Source organism: Stegostoma tigrinum, chromosome 30 (genome assembly GCF_030684315.1).
Source record: "Stegostoma tigrinum isolate sSteTig4 chromosome 30, sSteTig4.hap1, whole genome shotgun sequence".
In the NCBI taxonomy this organism is placed as follows: domain Eukaryota; kingdom Metazoa; phylum Chordata; class Chondrichthyes; order Orectolobiformes; family Stegostomatidae; genus Stegostoma; species Stegostoma tigrinum.
This window is the reverse complement of record NC_081383.1, coordinates 2,833,690-2,852,265: the sequence shown is the minus strand read 5'-3', so window position 1 is coordinate 2,852,265 and position 18,576 is coordinate 2,833,690. Positions and strand designations below refer to the sequence as shown.

The following is an 18,576-nucleotide window of genomic DNA, read 5'->3' as shown; positions in this document are numbered from 1 at the left end:
ACAATGATTTAAGATACAGTGTATGAAACTTAACATTAAAACAACTATAAACAGGTGATGGTATTTGTCAAAATATTTTAATTTGCATCTAGAAGTTACATCAGCTTTTGTTTGCTAAATCCACAATAGAAAGCTCAAAAAAATTTGTACAAATTCAGAGAGCGACGTACACCAGATCAGGGTAATCACTGTGACCTAATCAAGCACATATCTTATTTCACTCGCTGTTCTATTTCAAAAGGGGAACATGAGAGACCCTATTATAGCAACGCCAACGCACCTCACCACCTCCAAACTTACTGCCCCAAATATCACTTTTTGCTTCCTAGCCACACAAAGGACAGCACTCCTGATTAAATCCTCAGCCGTAGTTGGAGTTGACAGCAAAAAGCAGTGGAAGAAGCTGTTAAAATCTGTTTTGCATCGCTAGTCCTGCGCTGTTTTCAAGAAGTGTCAAGATGAGAATAAAGAAAGGAGTTTCCGCTCATTATCCAGCAAGTCCTACATGTGTCAGATGAGGACATGTTGGTCAGTTGCAGCAGCCCCCTCCATGCCACTCCCACTATAAATAAAGACGTCCTCTCAATGATCACCTACTGCAATATCCAAAAGGAGGCCAGGCCAGTTATTCACTGGAAGAAAGGAATGATCTGTAAAATGCAATAAAAATTAACCAGGAACTGGATAATTACACAGAATAAAACAGAAATTGTAGAACAGAAAGGAAAAGATTTATCCTGGAAGTATTTCCAAGTTTGGGACCCTGGATTAGAAACCACTCTCCACACTGCTCGGACAATGGATAATTAAAGATTACTCTGGCAATACACATTATCCAAGAAGCCAGCTGGAAGCTTAATATAAATGATCCTGCCTGGCTCTTCTCCCTTCTGTCTCGACACAACCGCCCGCCCAAACGCACACAGCCAATCCTAAACCAGTTACTTCATTCTGCTTAGAATTATTCCTGGTTTTGAGTGGACTGCTGCAGTATCTTGAATTAGAAAATAACCTTGTTCTAAAGTTGCACAGCAAAATTCTGAATAGGATGTCCAATGAGAACAGAATTAGGATAAACCTCAATTTTCGCCAGCCCTTGACAACGCAGGATGGGTGTAAAATCAGAGAGTCATCCACAGAGTAGGAGTCAATGCTTCCCACTATAGGGGTACAGGGAGCAGTTATGGGAAAGTGAAAATAGCGATATCCCATCCAATTTAGGTCTCGCAGTTGAACAGTCCAGGAAATAATGTGCCTTTTTCATTCAGTCTGTTTTCAAGACTGAAATGTGCTCTGATCTGATCAGCTCAGTAATCACACTGATCTGGGCACAGTATTACAAAAAAAGTAAATATACATTCTTCACATTTATAAACACCTTTATTACAAGTTTTCCGTGACATTTTATTTATTTCTTAAAAATTCAATAAAAGCCAGCTATTGATTGGTAGCAGCTCATTGAGTTCATGCAGGGCAAGGTTAAAGGTGGTCGAAGGAAGAGAGACCGTGATTGACTATATTATTTAACAAGGGCTGGAGCTGTGAATGCGAACCATCTTCACAGCCTTCAGGGGACTCCGCTGCAGAACATACTTATAAACCGAGAGCCTTTACTCACCGTAGTGTCATTTGTACTTGCAGGGAGTTGGGATGACAGTGCTTAAGATTATTTTAAAATAATGGATGACCAAAAGCTCATGATTCTAGTGCCTCGATTTAAACTTTGGGAATTCAAACATTTCTTCAAGGGCCAAGGGGGAAACCTCTACCGGTCAATGACAGTTTGAAGGGGTGGGGGGGTACGGCGCAGTGTCGGCATGGAAGAGCTCTAACCGCTGGTAGTAAACAGCTACACGCAGAGTCTGGTAGAAACCTAACTCATGCCAGGTTAAGAGAAATGGGAGGGGTGGGTGTTGTAGGAAGGAGGGAGAAAGCATAAAAACAGAAGGTGGGAGGGTGGAGCTGAAGGTGGTTAGAACACAAACGGCACTCCAAGATTCATGAAAATTTTGCAGTCCAGGGCTACCACAAGCAGTTTGGCTGAAATATTGGGAACATTCAGATAAAAGGGGCATGGTCCAATGAGACAGAGTGATTCACTAACACAGTAGCTATTGGAAACAGGAGGCTGGAATGGGAGAAATGCAGTGAGCCACACTTGACCTCTACACATTGCGGGGCACATACATCATCCAGCAGGACATGCTGCACTTTAGTAAGGACCAGACATTTACTGGGTCCCCCACCTCCCTGCTCAATAGGCTAGGACTATTGCTTTTCTTAACTCCATCTGGTGAGACACTGTTCCAATGATGTACTGGGGCAGAACTCATTTCTGGCAAAGCGGACAATATGAATGCTTAACCCTGCACTCACATGCAAGCCTCACCTTTACAGGATTCTGTTATGAGCTTTGGCAGATTACCGCTTCCAATGGCCTGGAAGATTCAAAAGCAGGAATTCAAAAAATGCGCTGAGTTTCTGAGCGTTTCTGAGCCCTTCCCACCACAGAAAAACTGGACAGAATACTTCAACATTTGACCCAATGGGGGGGGCAGTTTCTACTGTACTCTTCATTTTGATACAGCTACCTCGACAAGGAACAGCACCACCTCCTCTCAATCCTGTATGACAGAACCACATTATTACCTACTACCCACTCCAACCCACATACCTCTCTGGTAGGCTGAGAGAGGCAGGCTGCTAATTCAGGTGTTGGGTTGAGTGCTTTTTGGGTACTGCGGATTTAGAAGCCAGTCAAATGCTTTAAAGGAAAAGTAGACAATGTCAGCTCACCGGTAGGTGCAGAAATAACCTATTAGTGACAAAAGAAACACGTCCAGAGTGACTGTAGCAGTGGCTACTCTTAACTGATCTGCTTTGAAAAGATTTGCATTTCTATCGAGGCTTTCTCTTGAAATGAATGACACGCTTCTAAAATACAGTAATTTTTGTAATGTACAGAAATGTTACTGCAGGAGATAAATTAAGTTACTAACTGTACAAATTTGAATGAAAAACTCGAGCCCACAGCTGAGATCAGATCCATGTGACCCCTCACATAATGCGGGCCTTTCCTTCCACAGTTTGATGGGAGGAAGACTATTCGCACATTCTGTCAGGTTCCAGTCTGTGCACTCTCCATCTTCACCAATATTTAATTGTTTAAAGCCATGAAAGGGAAAGAAGCAAGGGAACTTTTGGAAGAGCAGTGGGGGGAAGCAGTGTTACAGTAGGTGAGGGTCCAGTGCATCTATTGGGAAAGGGTAGTCACGTCTGAAATGTTTAAACAGTTGCAGTTTTTCAATGAAGACTGCATGATTTTTTTAGCTGCAAGAGTTCAGCATAACTTTATCTGCTAATGAACCATATCACTATTATGTTGTCCACTCCCCAAATCAAGGCTCTGTGCACAAGGAAACAAACTCTATAGTCCATCAAGACCCAAGGTCATAGCACCAGATAGGGCTGACAGCAAGGCCAAGCTTCAAAGGAGTGCTAACCTCCGGCACTGCAAAGTGCAGCCTCTATTCATACTGATGATCCAGCTCACACATGGAGCAGAGTAGCTCTTAATATATTTATCATTAAAAATAAAACCACCATCCCAAAACAAAATTATATCATGACTCCTTTGGAAGCCAAAATATGGAGAAACACTAGAGGCCATCACAGGACCAGGAATAATGGAAGAAATGAACTACCAAACAATTCCCCTCTAAGCAATGTATCACTGTACGCTTTCCCTGGTAATCATTCACTCAAATTCCATTATTTTTGATTAAAAAAGAAACAAGTACTACTTCTTAACAGTTATCACAGCCCATAGATATGGCATTACCAGCAAGAGGAACAGTTAAAGGACCCTCTGATCACATTACAATTTGCTGGTAATGGTAATAGAGGATTCAACACAAAAGACGACTCAAAATTCAGGTGGAAGCAGGGGCACACAACCACAAAATAAAGATCCCAGTGGCCCTGGCAAAGCACCACCTTAGTCAAACTCGATGCTGTCGTCTAGAGAGGTCTAATGCTACTGGAACTGAAGCCAATTGCTCATCTATCCAAATTTTTACCTGTCAACAAGGAACTATCAGCAACAAGTCCATGATACAGGCATAATGCACCAGGAGACACTGTTGCAATGCTAATCAAACTAACCGCAAAACCCAATTTCCTCTCTTCGCTGTACGTGTCCAGACCCACTCCAGTCACATCGATCACATTAAGGTTCTATCTTGAAAAAGCAGTGGAATACATTTCTTCTGCAAAAGGCAACTCAGTTAAGTAGACACTGCTCTTCGAAGCCAAGTTTCCACGGTGATGTAGTGCAAAGGAGATCAATTTTTCTCTGCCAATATTCAAGCCTAACCAAAACTTTCTTAGAAAAAGTTCATCCAACAGAGCAGTTCCAGCATGATGTTAACACTGGAATAACTTAATGCAGTCGTAAGGTACACTGTCATGTCACACCCAGCTTAAGAAATTCAATGCCTGCATTAAAACAGTGGACAAATTAACATTATACAAGGGCAGAGGACAGCGATATCATGATTTCAGGATTGAAATGTTACCTGAACTGCAGTTTTCTTGCACCAAGTTTCTTCACACCCTGAGAATTTGAATCAACTTCCCAGCACTTGCAATGTTAACTCTTCGAACTTCAAAAACATTTATTTTAAAAAGAAACAAACCCATACAATGTGGCTTCCCTTAAAATAAAAACTGATTGTAAAACCAAATGGCACATGGGATCAGCACATAGTTCAAATGCCAACAGTTTCAGGAGCTCCGGTACGAATGACCCACTTCCAATGTGCTGCCAGGCTCTTTCCACCAAGGCGTTCAGAGATTGTCATACGAATCTTGCCATGTCCTGAACCAAAGGCTAATCTGGGATTTTTCAGCTCAATCTTTGCCCATCTCTCATACCAGAAACAAGTGTGGGAGGTGGGAAATGAGGGAGTGGAATCTTAATAACCAAACACAGCTATGCAGAGGACTGGGTTTTGCTTTTGGGTGAGGGCAAGATCTAATTAAACAGCTTGCTCAAGTTATAAACTTTGACACAAGCATACCTGTCAGTTTCTGAACACTGCACTACGCTTCACAATAAACAGAACTGCAAATCGGTCAAGGGGAAAAGGTTGATGACAGTGATAGCTATGTATCAATAATCAGGAAGATCCAAGCATAAATACTGTGGACAGTACAGTTGTGTTCCAGCTGCACTTCAGGACCACGTCATTGCATACTGCAAGGTTCTGACTCCTAGGCTATTACACACTTTTTAATCAGACACTGAGCTAATCCAACTCAGCCTGTGTCTCGGAAACCTCTGTGAAACCCTCGAGCAGACTGATCAATTGCTGATCGTGACTGGAGTGCTTTTGCATGGTTCACTTGCTCCACTTCCCTCCCTCCCTGCCTCCCTCACCCAGACCATAAATTACACGCAAATAAATAAAGGTGCTCCTATGATATACAAATGAAGGGCTGCATGGTGGAGAGACTGTAAGACATTGCATGATGAGAAGGGAAGCACTTGCATCTTGTGGACAAAGGATTAAGTGTCTTCAATCATGTCCTGACTGTCTGTGCGAGCAATTTTGCATGGTGGGGCCGAACTCTCGCCTTCAACGTCCACTTGTTCTTGGTCCCTTTTCTTCGCTGCATTCTACAAGATAGGAGAAAAGATAACACCTCTAAGGTTCAATACTGTGCTGAATTCGTTAATGTCAATGGGCAGGGCTGCCCAGCAGATTAACCAGAGATGATCAGATGCACTCCCTCCCAGTCACAACAGCAAGGAAATTCTCTCTCTACATTAATAGTCATTTGATAGCACAGAATGTGAGTATTTCCAGAAAAAGACATTTTGTCAAAGGTTTTCATTGTGTTCTCATCAGGACAATACACATGAATACCAATTTAATGGGCATACTAACATTTATCTTGAATGAAAGGAGGGGGCTGATTGGATGGCACGTGGACTCAGACTGATGGAGGTGCCATCATGTAGAATGCACCCATTAATGTTGATTGACAATTAAATGTCAGGTTATGTTTAAATTTTAAACTAGGCAGGTTGACTGTTTGATTAGGGTATTGCCTTGTGAAATAACCCAGCAACTGCCTCTCACCTATTTTGTTGAGTTGAAACAGGCACAGTGCATGTACATGTTATTTTTGTCTGAAAATTTTATTAAAAAGTAGTTTCCAGTACACACGAGTCACACTGTAGCTCAACTGACAATCCTAAACTGGTCAACAGGATAATTTCTTGGATGTTTAGCACCATCCAGCAAATGCTGTCCTATTGCAGAATCACATCTATTGTTGAACATCCCACTGCAACTCCAGGTTGGTTTGTTACAGTGAGATCCTTATTTGTTATGAACAGTTGAAGCACATGCTGTGTAATATAATCCACCAGTCTTTGAGACATGCAGTTTATTTACCTTGCAGAATACTGAAATTCATGTCCCTTATTACTAATGAGAGAGATAGGCTAATATTCTGTTAGTGGTGAATGTCACTCATGTTGCTACTGCATAGTAGGAGTATGAAACAGCAGCTTCACCCATTGTTCAAACTTTTGAGATACTTCATCCTTCCAGGATAACCTGAGGAAGACTGGACACTTTTCAGGATGGCTTTGATGCAACCTATTTCAAGTCTGCACAGTGAAGAAACGGCCTGGGTCTTATTTGTGAGGTTGCCAACAAAGGCAGTTTTATAATTTATGGAACTGTTGAAATCCAAATCCCTAAACTCTTGACGCAGTTTTATGGAGGAAGATGAATAATTTGTGAGATCTTCAACTAAATTCTGGTTTTCCCCACCACTCCGAATAAATGCCCACTCATCTACTTGCCCCAATTCAGAGGAAGTTTCCCTTTCTGTAGTGTAACAGAAATTCCAACACTTTCTTAGAAGAACACCACCACACTGGAAGCATTTTTTTCTCCCAATGCCTCAGGCCCTCATATGACAACCAATAATGCAGCAAACTTCCTACCAGTGTTAATGGGAATTGCAGATGCTGGAGAACCCAAGATAATAAAGTGTGAAGCTGGATGAACACAGCAGGCCAAGCAGCATCTCAGTTCACACTTTATTATCTTCCTACCAGTGTTACTGGACATCCATTCATACATCAATGGCTGCCTTGAATATCCCACACCCTGACCCCCAACCTATCATTCAATAAAAACATTTTGTCCAACAACACAGTCAGCCAGCTCACCTTTTTGTCCCACTGCTGATGGAGATACCGAAGCAATATGTTGGTCTTTTCTGTTACAATGACTGTGTAAAACAAAAATGAAGAGATTTAGTGGTCATCTGTAAATAGTTTAATGGAATAAACTTGGGGTGATAACTGTGCCGAATAAAACAAGCAGTTTCGGTGCGGTAGATGCAGCACTGAATCCAAGCTCAGATCCAGCTGAGTGTTGGGGTGAAGATTACAGGCTGCGAGGCTCTTGTGCACAAAGTGAGTTTGAGCCAAAGGCCACACACAAGATTTAGCACAAACCCAAGGGTGAATCAGTGACAATGAAGACACCATATAATGCCTGGTGTAAGTACAAATATACAAACCATGCTCATGCAAGGTTAACATTGAGACAAAGAACAGAAGATTCACTCTCATCAAGAGGTGGTCGCAGCTCTGACCCCAGGAGAGACCACACAGAATGTGCTATCACCAGCTAGGAGAATCAGATACAAATCAAGTCTATTCATTTGGTGCTCTGCCATTCTTGGGAGCTACTCTTCACTGAAAAAGCAAATCTAGCAAATATTGTCCCACTACAGAATCACATCTTTTGTTCGACATCACGCTGGTTTGTTATGATCAGTTCCTTGCTTGTTATGAATAGTTGAGGCTCATGCTGCATAATACAATCCACCAGCATAGCTTGCAAAATACTGGCACTGAAATTCATATACCATATTGCTTATGAGGGAGATAGGCTGAATACAGTTTTACTGACAACATTCTGTTGGTGGCAATCATCACTCATGTTGTTACTGCACTGTAGGAGAGTGAAACAGCAGCTTTACAAAAACGGCCAGACTGTTCAAGTGGTTTCATGTTCTACAGGCACAAACGATGGGTTTGTGGTTGATTTTCTGAAGCCGTCAAATAGTTCCATCTTTTCAGTTCACTCAGATAAAGGCAATAATAGTTACAAAACTTCAAGCACTTACTCTGTTCCGATGGGTATTCGCGTGTTGGGAGGTATACAGATGGTCGTCTATTCTGTAAATAAGAAGAAATTTTGTAGATTAAAAATTCACTAGGAACACGAGATTTTAAAGCTCTGGAGGTAAATTACTTTCGTTCGCCATCAGTTGCGAATATCCATTGTAAACATTCTTGTCACCAAGGCCACACCAATTGCTTGGTGTAATGCATGTATCTTTATTATATACCCTTCTGAAGCCATTGTACAGGTGCAAATTCAGAGCTGGAGACAGTCATTCCAGCACTGAACCTGTCATTTGATAAAATCATGGACAATCCAATTGTGGCCTCAACAACACTGAACTTTGTCATTACTCAATGGATTCTGACTGATACATCCACTCTCCAGGGTTATGCTACTAAATTATACTTATAGATAGGCTATTGTTGACCAGACCCAGATCCATTGAATTGCCAACATCAGCTATTTTAACTCCGATCCATCTCCAGACTATTTCAGTTCATGAGGTGTGAACCATGCCGTGAACCAGAGTTTTGGTGCTTCAGGCTTATCTATTCCAATGTCCTCCAAGACAGTTTTCAGCTCTCCATTACTACCCAGATTCTGACTTACGCCATATTCGCTCACACACTGTTCCCAGTTGGACCGACTATTCCCCAGAACTTTTCAACTTAAAGTTCCCATGTTCAAAATCCTTAATGGCTTCACTCTCCCTATCTCTGTAATTAGCCCCCACCCTCAGCTCTCTGCACTGTTCAAATTCTTTCCCACCATTAGTGGTCATGTATTCAACTGTGGAATTCCCTCTCTGAGCACTTCCATCTCTCTCTTCCTTTAAAGATAATTATGCTCATTAAAACTCATCTCTTTAACCAAATTTTTCCTGATCATGGGCTGTGTCTCCAGACACACGTATGCTTGGAGGGAGGGGCACAGCAAAGTAGACACACTGAACAACTGCCACTCGTGTTTTCAGAGTCAAGGATGGAGTATCTGTCACTACTGTGAATGATTTAAGATATTTTCTAGTAATAGGGGTCATTGAGAAAGCCCTGTCAAACTCACCCACACTTCACCTAATCATAGGGTCCAATCCAAATGGACTTGAGGAAAAGGTAAATGGAATCAAAAACATCAACACAGCACCATTACTGGCCTCGGATATAAAGCATTAGGAAACAGATTCTAGCCTGAACGCACGGTCACTGTCCTCTCCCTGGATGGTTTGTTACAACACAGAGACAGTCAAATCAAATCAACATTTCTACTGCTATTTTCACAAGACAGTCGCATGGAAACCTCGAAGACCCTCAAAATTGACCCCAATGGTCCCTAGTCCAACGTTAGAATAACCAACCCGAGTTTGCGAGTGATCAATTCCAGACTTTTAGCTTTAATTCCAAAGCTTTTAGCTTTAACAAAACACAGAGCAATTTAATCACATTACAATAACTTCTGCAAATTAAACAATGCAATCTAAGTCGTTTATGCTATAACTGCTAAAACATGTGTTTACAGCCCATTCACACAAAAGACACAAATAAACATGGGTAATGAATAAATAAAAGAAAATATCACAACTGGCCAGACTGCTTAAGTGGTTTTCATGTTCTACAGACACAGATAATGGGTTTGCGGTCGGTTTTCTGAAGATATCAATTTGTGCCACCATTTCTGTTCCCTCAGATAAAAGCAATAATACTGACACAACTTAGTTCTCTATTCTCTGTGTTTCCAAGAACTGATAAGGAAGGTTAAGCAGGGAGCTTTCAAATCTTCATACTGTAGCATCAACAGCCTGATTCCTTCTCACAGGAACATAATCCAAAGCTCAATTCAAACTCAGACCACACTCAGACAGATTGACTGTCTCCTACGTGAGGTCCCAGTTACCATTCAAAACCTGCCACCTGCCTCAGCATAATCTTATTTTCCAGACTTGCTGGAACCAATTCTCAGGTACTGACCTCATTAATAGCCAATTTCTGCTATCTGTTTAAACGTGATGCTCTTCCCCAGTGACGAAACATCTGCAGAAATTTTTGATCAGAATCCAATGTGCAATTAACTTCCAGGTCTAGTCTCATGAGTAAACAAAAGCTCTTTTGGTCGGTTTTCATTTTAACACAAACTGTTACTCTGTTCGAAATTTAGTTTAGTTCACAGATTCAAAACAAATTCGATAAAAATAAAAATAATGAAAAATCAACAAGGGTTTTAGACATGTGAAATCAGAAAAGTTGTTTGGTCCGATTGTTGCACAATTTAAAGATTAATTTTATCAATACCCAACTCCAGGATGAGGCGTGCAATAATTATTGTCTCCAGCCCTAGGTTTAGAAGGGATTCATCCCTCATTTCCCATCCCATCCTATCCTTCCTCCGCTCAGATTTGGAAGTCCTGCTCTATTTGTCGTCACAGCTGAGGGGAAGGGGTCAGGTTTTCCCTTACATACTTTGCTGACAACAAAGAAGACACGTTACTGATGAGTCTCAGTCTTTGAAATGCACTTACCGAAGCTTTACAAACTGAATCTGCATGAAATCGGCTGAAGTTGCTTTCATTATAGACTGGCAATCCTTTCAAGAAGTCCGCCTGTAATTACATACATACAAATATTAAGTCTACACTTCACTAAAAAAACTTCTGAACTGGAACACAACCTGGATAAACTAAGAAAAGAAAGCAAAGCTTCCCATTTCGAATCAGGCAGGCAAAGGAGATGATCATAAGGACTTCCACTTTCACTATCAAGGCTGACAGCTGAGGGGTTAAATTGATAGAAGAATGGTCTGAACCTCAGCCAATCCCACAGTAGAAAAAATATCACATCAGTCATAAAGCAGTCAATGTACCCTGTGTTTCTACCTCTTTGCAGCTCTGAATTACTTTACATCAATTGCGGGGTTTTCGGGAGATTTTCGCCAGAGTCAAAATGTAAACATTCCAAAATATAACTTGTGCAGACCACATTTTATCCACTGAAACAGGAAAAGCTAAAAAATACCAAATGTTTAAATGCTAAATTTCATACGTTTAAAAGTCAATGAAAAGATAATGTACTGCAGCAAGGCCAGTGAATCTCCTTTATCATAAAACATTGCAGAGAATTGTTTATGGGATCCTCACAAAAAACATCACAGAATTCCATACAGTAAAAACAAATGTCAACTAATTTTATATCCAGAAAAATCATGTAATTTTAAAATGGCTTCCAGATGAAGGGATTCCAAACTGACAGAAATGGGCATTAAACTAAAGCCTCCTGCAGGTTTTTAAAGATCTAAGTGCGCAATAGTCCTACACGACAAATGACAGGCCGATATGGCAAGATACATGGTGGAAAAGAACAACATGTACAGAAAGGAACTGCGATACCATTGCTGTGTGCCAACAGTAAGGGCAACTGTTGTTTAAATAAAGCTACATTTTTGCTCCAAAGTACCAATATCCAACACCAATCCTGACAGCGAAATATATATCACTATAAGGCCGTAAAACAAAATTTATATTGGGATACAATGCTGATAGGGAAAGGTTTGTCACCATACAACACCAGAATACACAGTACTGGAGTGGGCAATTCTCCCCCCCCGCCCCACAACAACACCCTTCCCCCTCCCTCCCCACGACACCCTTCACCCCTCCGCGCCACATCCTTCTCCGCTCCCCACAATGACAATCCTCCCCTCCTCCCAACACCCTTCTACCCTGCCCCCAATGACAATTCTACCCCCCCCCGACCCCATTCTCCCCCCCGACACCCTTCTCCCCTCCCCGCCATGACAATTCTCCCCCCCGACACCCTTCTCCCCTCCCCGCCATGACAATTCTCCCCCCCGACACCCTTCTCCCCTCCCCGCCATGACAATTCTCCCCCCCGACACCCTTCTCCCCTCCCCGCCATGACAATTCTCCCCCCCGACACCCTTCTCCCCTCCCCGCCATGACAATTCTCCCCCCCGACACCCTTCTCCCCTCCCCGCCATGACAATTCTCCCCCCCGACACCCTTCTCCCCTCCCCGCCATGACAATTCTCCCCCCCGACACCCTTCTCCCCTCCCCGCCATGACAATTCTCCCCCCCGACACCCTTCTCCCCTCCCCGCCATGACAATTCTCCCCCCCGACACCCTTCTCCCCTCCCCGCCATGACAATTCTCCCCCCCGACACCCTTCTCCCCTCCCCGCCATGACAATTCTCCCCCCCGACACCCTTCTCCCCTCCCCGCCATGACAATTCTCCCCCCCGACACCCTTCTCCCCTCCCCGCCATGACAATTCTCCCCCCCGACACCCTTCTCCCCTCCCCGCCATGACAATTCTCCCCCCCGACACCCTTCTCCCCTCCCCGCCATGACAATTCTCCCCCCCGACACCCTTCTCCCCTCCCCGCCATGACAATTCTCCCCCCCGACACCCTTCTCCCCTCCCCGCCATGACAATTCTCCCCCACGACACCATTCTCCCCTCCCCATGACAATTCTGCCCCCTCCCCCAACGACACCCTTCCCCCTTCCCCCACGACAAATCTCCACTCCCCCAGAGCCCTCACCCCCACGAAGCCCGACCCCCGCCTCCCCCGCCACGACGCCCTTCCCCCCCACCACGATGCCCTTCCCCGCCCTTGCCGGCCACGGCGCCCTCCCACCGCCACCCGACGGCGCCCTCCCACTGCCACCCGACGACGTCCCCCGACCGCGACGACCTCACCCCACCACGACACCGCTCCCCCCACCACCCTACGACACCGCCCCCCCACCACCCTACGACATCGCCCCCCCACCACCCTACGACACCGCCCCCCACCCCCACGCGCCCCACCACGACACCTTCCGACATCCCCCGACCACGACGACCTCCCCCAACCACCCCACGACACCGCTCTCCCCACCACCCCACCACACCGCTCTCCCCACCACGACACCACCCCCCCCCACCACGACACCACCCCCCCCCCCACCACGACACCACCCCCCCCCCACCACGACACCACCCCCCCCCACGACACCGCCCCCCCCACCACGACACCGCCCCCCCCACCACGACACCGCCCCCCCCACCACGACACCGCCCCCCCCACCACGACACCGCCCCCCCCACCACGACACCGCCCCCCCCACCACGACACCGCCCCCCCCACCACGACACCGCCCCCCCCCCACCACGACACCCCCCCCCACCACCGCCCCCCCCCCACCACGACACCCCCCCCCACCACCGCCCCCCCCCCACCACGACACCCCCCCCCACCACCGCCCCCCCCCCACCACGACACCCCCCCCCCACCACACCACCCCCCCCACCACGACACCCTACGACACCCCCCCACCACGACACCGCCCCCCCCCACCACGACACCCCCCCCCACCACACCACCCCCCCCACCACGACACCCTACGACACCCCCCCACCACGACACCCCCCCACCACGACACCACCCCCCCACCACGACACCACCCCCCCACCACGACACCACCCCCCCACCACGACACCACCCCCCCACCACGACACCACCCCCCCACCACCACCACCCCCCCACCACGACACCACCCCCCCACCACCACCACACCACCCCCCCACCACCACACCACCCCCCCACCACCACCACACCACCCCCCCACCACCACACCACCCCCCCACCACCACACCACCCCCCCAACCACCACACCACCCCCCCAACCACCACACCACCCCCCCAACCACCACACCACCCCCCCAACCACCACACCACCCCCCCACCACCACACCACCCCCCCCACCACCACACCACCCCCCCCACCACCACACCACCCCCCCCACCACGACACCCTACGACACCCCCCCACCACGACACGACCCCCCCCCACCACGACACCACCCCCCCCACCACGACTCCACCCCCCCCACCACGACACCCTACGACCCCCCCCCACCACGACACGACCCCCCCCACCACGACACCACCCCCCCCCACCACGACTCCACCCCCACCACGACACCCTACGACACCCCCCCACCACGACACCACCCCCCCCCACCACGACACCACCCCCCCCACCACGACACCACCCCCACCACGACACCCTACGACACCCCCCCACCACGACACCACCCCCCCCACCACGACACCACCCCCCCCACCACGACACCCACCACCCCCCCCACCACGACACCCCCCACCACGACACCCCCCACCACGACACCCCCCACCACGACACCCCCCACCACGACACCCCCCACCCCCCCCACCACGACACCCCCCACCCCCCCCACCACGACACCCCCCACCCCCCCCACCACGACACCCCCCACCCCCCCCACCACGACACACCCCACCCCCCCCACCACGACACCCCCCACCACGACACCCCCCACCACGACACCCCCCACCACGACACCCCCCACCACGACACCCCCCCCACCACCACGACACCCCCCCCACCACCACGACACCCCCCCCACCACCACGACACCCCCCCCCACCACCACGACACCCCCCCCACCACCACGACACCCCCCCCACCACCACGACACCCCCCCCCACCACCACGACACCCCCCACCACCACGACACCCACCACCACGACACCCCCCCCACCACCACACCCCCCACCACCACACCCCCCACCACCACGACACCCCCCCCACCACCACGACACCCCCCCCACCACCACGACACCCCCCCCACCACCACGACACCCCCCCCACCACCACGACACCCCCCCCCACGACACCCCCCCCACCACCACGACACCCCCCCCACCACCACGACACCCCCCACCACGACACCCCCCCCACCACGACACCCCCCCCACCACGACACCCCCCCCACCACGACACCCCCCCCACCACGACACCACCCACCCCCCCCACCACCCACCCCCCCCACCACGACACCACCCACCCCCCCCAACCACGACACCCCCCCAACCACGACACCCCCCCAACCACGACACCCCCCCAACCACGACACCACCCACCCCCCCCACCACGACACCCCCCCCACCACGACACCCCCCCCACCACGACACCCCCCCCCAACCACGACACCCCCCCAACCACGACACCCCCCCAACCACGACACCACCCACCCCCCCCACCACGACACCCCCCCCACCACGACACCCCCCCCACCACGACACCCCCCCCCACCACGACACCCCCCCACCACGACACCCCCCCCACCACGACACCCCCCCCACCACGACACCCCCCCCACCACGACACCACCCCCCGCCACGACACCCCCCCCGCCACGACACCCCCCCCGCCACGACACCACCCACCCCCCCCACCACGACACCCCCCCCGCCACGACACCACCCACCCCCCCCACCACCCCCCCCGCCACACCACCCACGCCCCCCACCACGACACCCCCCCCGCCACGACACCACCCACGCCCCCCACCACGACACCCCCCCCGCCACGACACCACCCACCCCCCCCGCCACGACACCACCCACCCCCCCCGCCACGACACCACCCACCCCCCCCGCCACGACACCCCCCCCGCCACACCACCCACGCCCCCCCGCCACGACACCCCCCCCCGCCACGACACCACCCACCCCCCCCGCCACGACACCACCCACCCCCCCCGCCACGACACCCCCCCCGCCACGACACCACCCACCCCCCCCGCCACGACACCCCCCCCGCCACGACACCACCCACCCCCCCGCCACGACACCACCCACCCCCCCCGCCACGACACCACCCACCCCCCCCGCCACGACACCCCCCCCGCCACGACACCACCCACCCCCCCCGCGACACCCCCCCGCCACGACACCACCCACCCCCCCCGCCACGACACCCCCCCCGCCACGACACCACCCACCCCCCCCGCCACGACACCCCCCCCGCCACGACACCCCCCCGCCACGACACCCCCCCCGCCACGACACCCCCCCCGCCACGACACCCCCCCCGCCACGACACCCCCCCGCCACGACACCCCCCCGCCACGACACCCTACGACACCCCACCACGACACCACCCGCCCCCACCACGACACCACCCGCCCCCACCACGACACCACCCGCCCCCACCACGACACCACCCGCCCCCACCACGACACCACCCCCCGCCACCACGACACCACCCCCCGCCACCACGACACCACCTCCACCACGACACCACCCCCACCACGACACCACCCCCCCACCACGACAGACCCCCCCACCACGACAGCCCCCCCCACCACGACAGCCCCCCCCACCACGACAGCCCCCCCCACCACACCACGACACCACCACGACACCACCCCCCAACCACGACACCACCCCCCCCACCACGACACCACACCCCCCCACCACGACACCACACCCCCCCACCACGACACCACACCCCCCCACCACGACACCACACCCCCCCACCACGACTCCCCCCCCACCACGACTCCCCCCCCACCACGACTCCCCCCCCACCACGACACCACCCCCACCACGACAGCCCCCCCCACCACGACTCCCCCCCCACCACGACACCACCCCCACCACGACAGCCCCCCCCACCACACCACGACACCCCACGACACCCCCCCACCACGACACCAACCCCCCCACCACGACACCACCCCCCCCACCACGACACCACCCCCCCCCCACGACACCACCCCCCCCACCCCCCCACCACGACACCACCCCCCACCACACCACCCCCCCCACCACGACACCCTACGACACCCCCCCACCACGACACCACCCCCCCCCGCCACGACACCCCCCCCCGCCACGACACCCCCCCCCGCCACCACGACTCCCCCCGCCACCACGACTCCCCCCGCCACCACGACTCCCCCCGCCACCACGACTCCCCCCGCCACCACGACTCCCCCCCGACCACGACACCACCTCCACCACGACACCACCTCCACCACGACACCACCTCCACCACGACACCACCCCCACCACGACTCCCCCCCGACCACGACACCACCCCCACCACGACACCACCCCCCCACCACGACAGCCCCCCCCACCACGACAGCCCCCCCCACCACACCACGACACCCCACGACACCCCCCACCCCACCACGACACCCCACGACACCCCCCACCCCACCACGCCACCACCCCCCCCACCACGACACCCCCCACCCCACCACGCCACCACCCCCCCCACCACGACACCACCCCCCAACCACGACACCACCCCCCCCACCACGACACCACCCCCCCCACCACGACACCACACCCCCCCACCACGACACCACCCCCCCCACCACGACACCACACCCCCCCACCACGACACCACACCCCCCCACCACGACACCACACCCCCCCACCACGACTCCCCCCCCACCACGACACCACCCCCACCACGACAGCCCCCCCCCACCACGACACCACCCCCACCACGACAGCCCCCCCCACCACACCACGACACCCCACGACACCCCCCCACCACGACACCACCCCCCCCACCACGACACCACCCGCCCCACCACGACACCACCCCCCCCCACACCACCCCCCCCACCACGACACCCTACGACACCCCCCCACCACGACACCACCCCCCCCACCACGACACCCCCCCACCACGACACCCCCCCACCACGACACCCCCCCACCACGACACCACCCCCCCCCACGCCCCCCACCCCCCCCACCACGACACCCCCCCACCACCCCCCCCACCCGCCCCACCACGACACCACCCCCCCCCACGCCCCCCACCCCCCCCACCACGACACCACCCCCCCCCACGCCCCCCACCCCCCCCACCACGACACCACCCCCCCCCACGCCCCCCACCCCCCCCACCACGACACCACCCCCCCCCACCACGACACCACCCCCCCCCACCACGACACCACCCCCCCCCACCACGACACCACCCCCCCCACCACGACACCACCCCCCCCACCACCACGACACCCCCCCCACCACACCACGACACCCCCCCACCCGCCCCACCACGACACCACCCCCCCCACCCCCCCCACCACGACACCACCCCCCACCCCCCCCACCACGACACCACCCCCCCACCACGACACGACACCCCCCCACCACGACACGACACCCCCCCACCACGACACGACACCCCCCCACCACGACACGACACCCCCCCCACCACGACACGACACCCCCCCACCACGACACCGACACCCCCCCACCACGACACCCCCCCCACCACGACCACCCCCCCCACCACGACACCCCCCCACCACCACGACACCCCCCCCCAACCACGACACCCCCCCACCACCACGACACCCCCCCACCACCACGACACCCCCCCCCAACCACGACACCCCCCCCCAACCACGACACCCCCCCCCACCACGACACCCCCCCCAACCACGACACCCCCCCAACCACGACACCCCCCCCAACCACGACACCCCCCCCACCACGACACC

The 18,576-nt window shown here is 53.2% G+C and overlaps 1 protein-coding gene across 1 annotated transcript in view; it reads right to left on the bottom strand.

Annotated features, from left to right (window-relative positions):
• Positions 1–58: 58 nt before the first annotated feature.
• dda1 (DET1 and DDB1 associated 1) overlaps positions 59–18,576 on the bottom strand; it is a 41,321-nt gene continuing 22,803 nt past the window's right edge. The window contains exons 2-5 of the mRNA XM_048559819.2: positions 10,735–10,815; positions 8,221–8,272; positions 7,253–7,314; positions 59–5,680 (exon numbers count right to left, since the gene is read on the bottom strand). Of these exons, the coding sequence (XP_048415776.1) occupies positions 5,570–5,680; positions 7,253–7,314; positions 8,221–8,272; positions 10,735–10,815 (306 nt within the window). The 3' untranslated portion in view covers positions 59–5,569. The remainder of the gene's footprint in view (positions 5,681–7,252; positions 7,315–8,220; positions 8,273–10,734; positions 10,816–18,576) is intronic.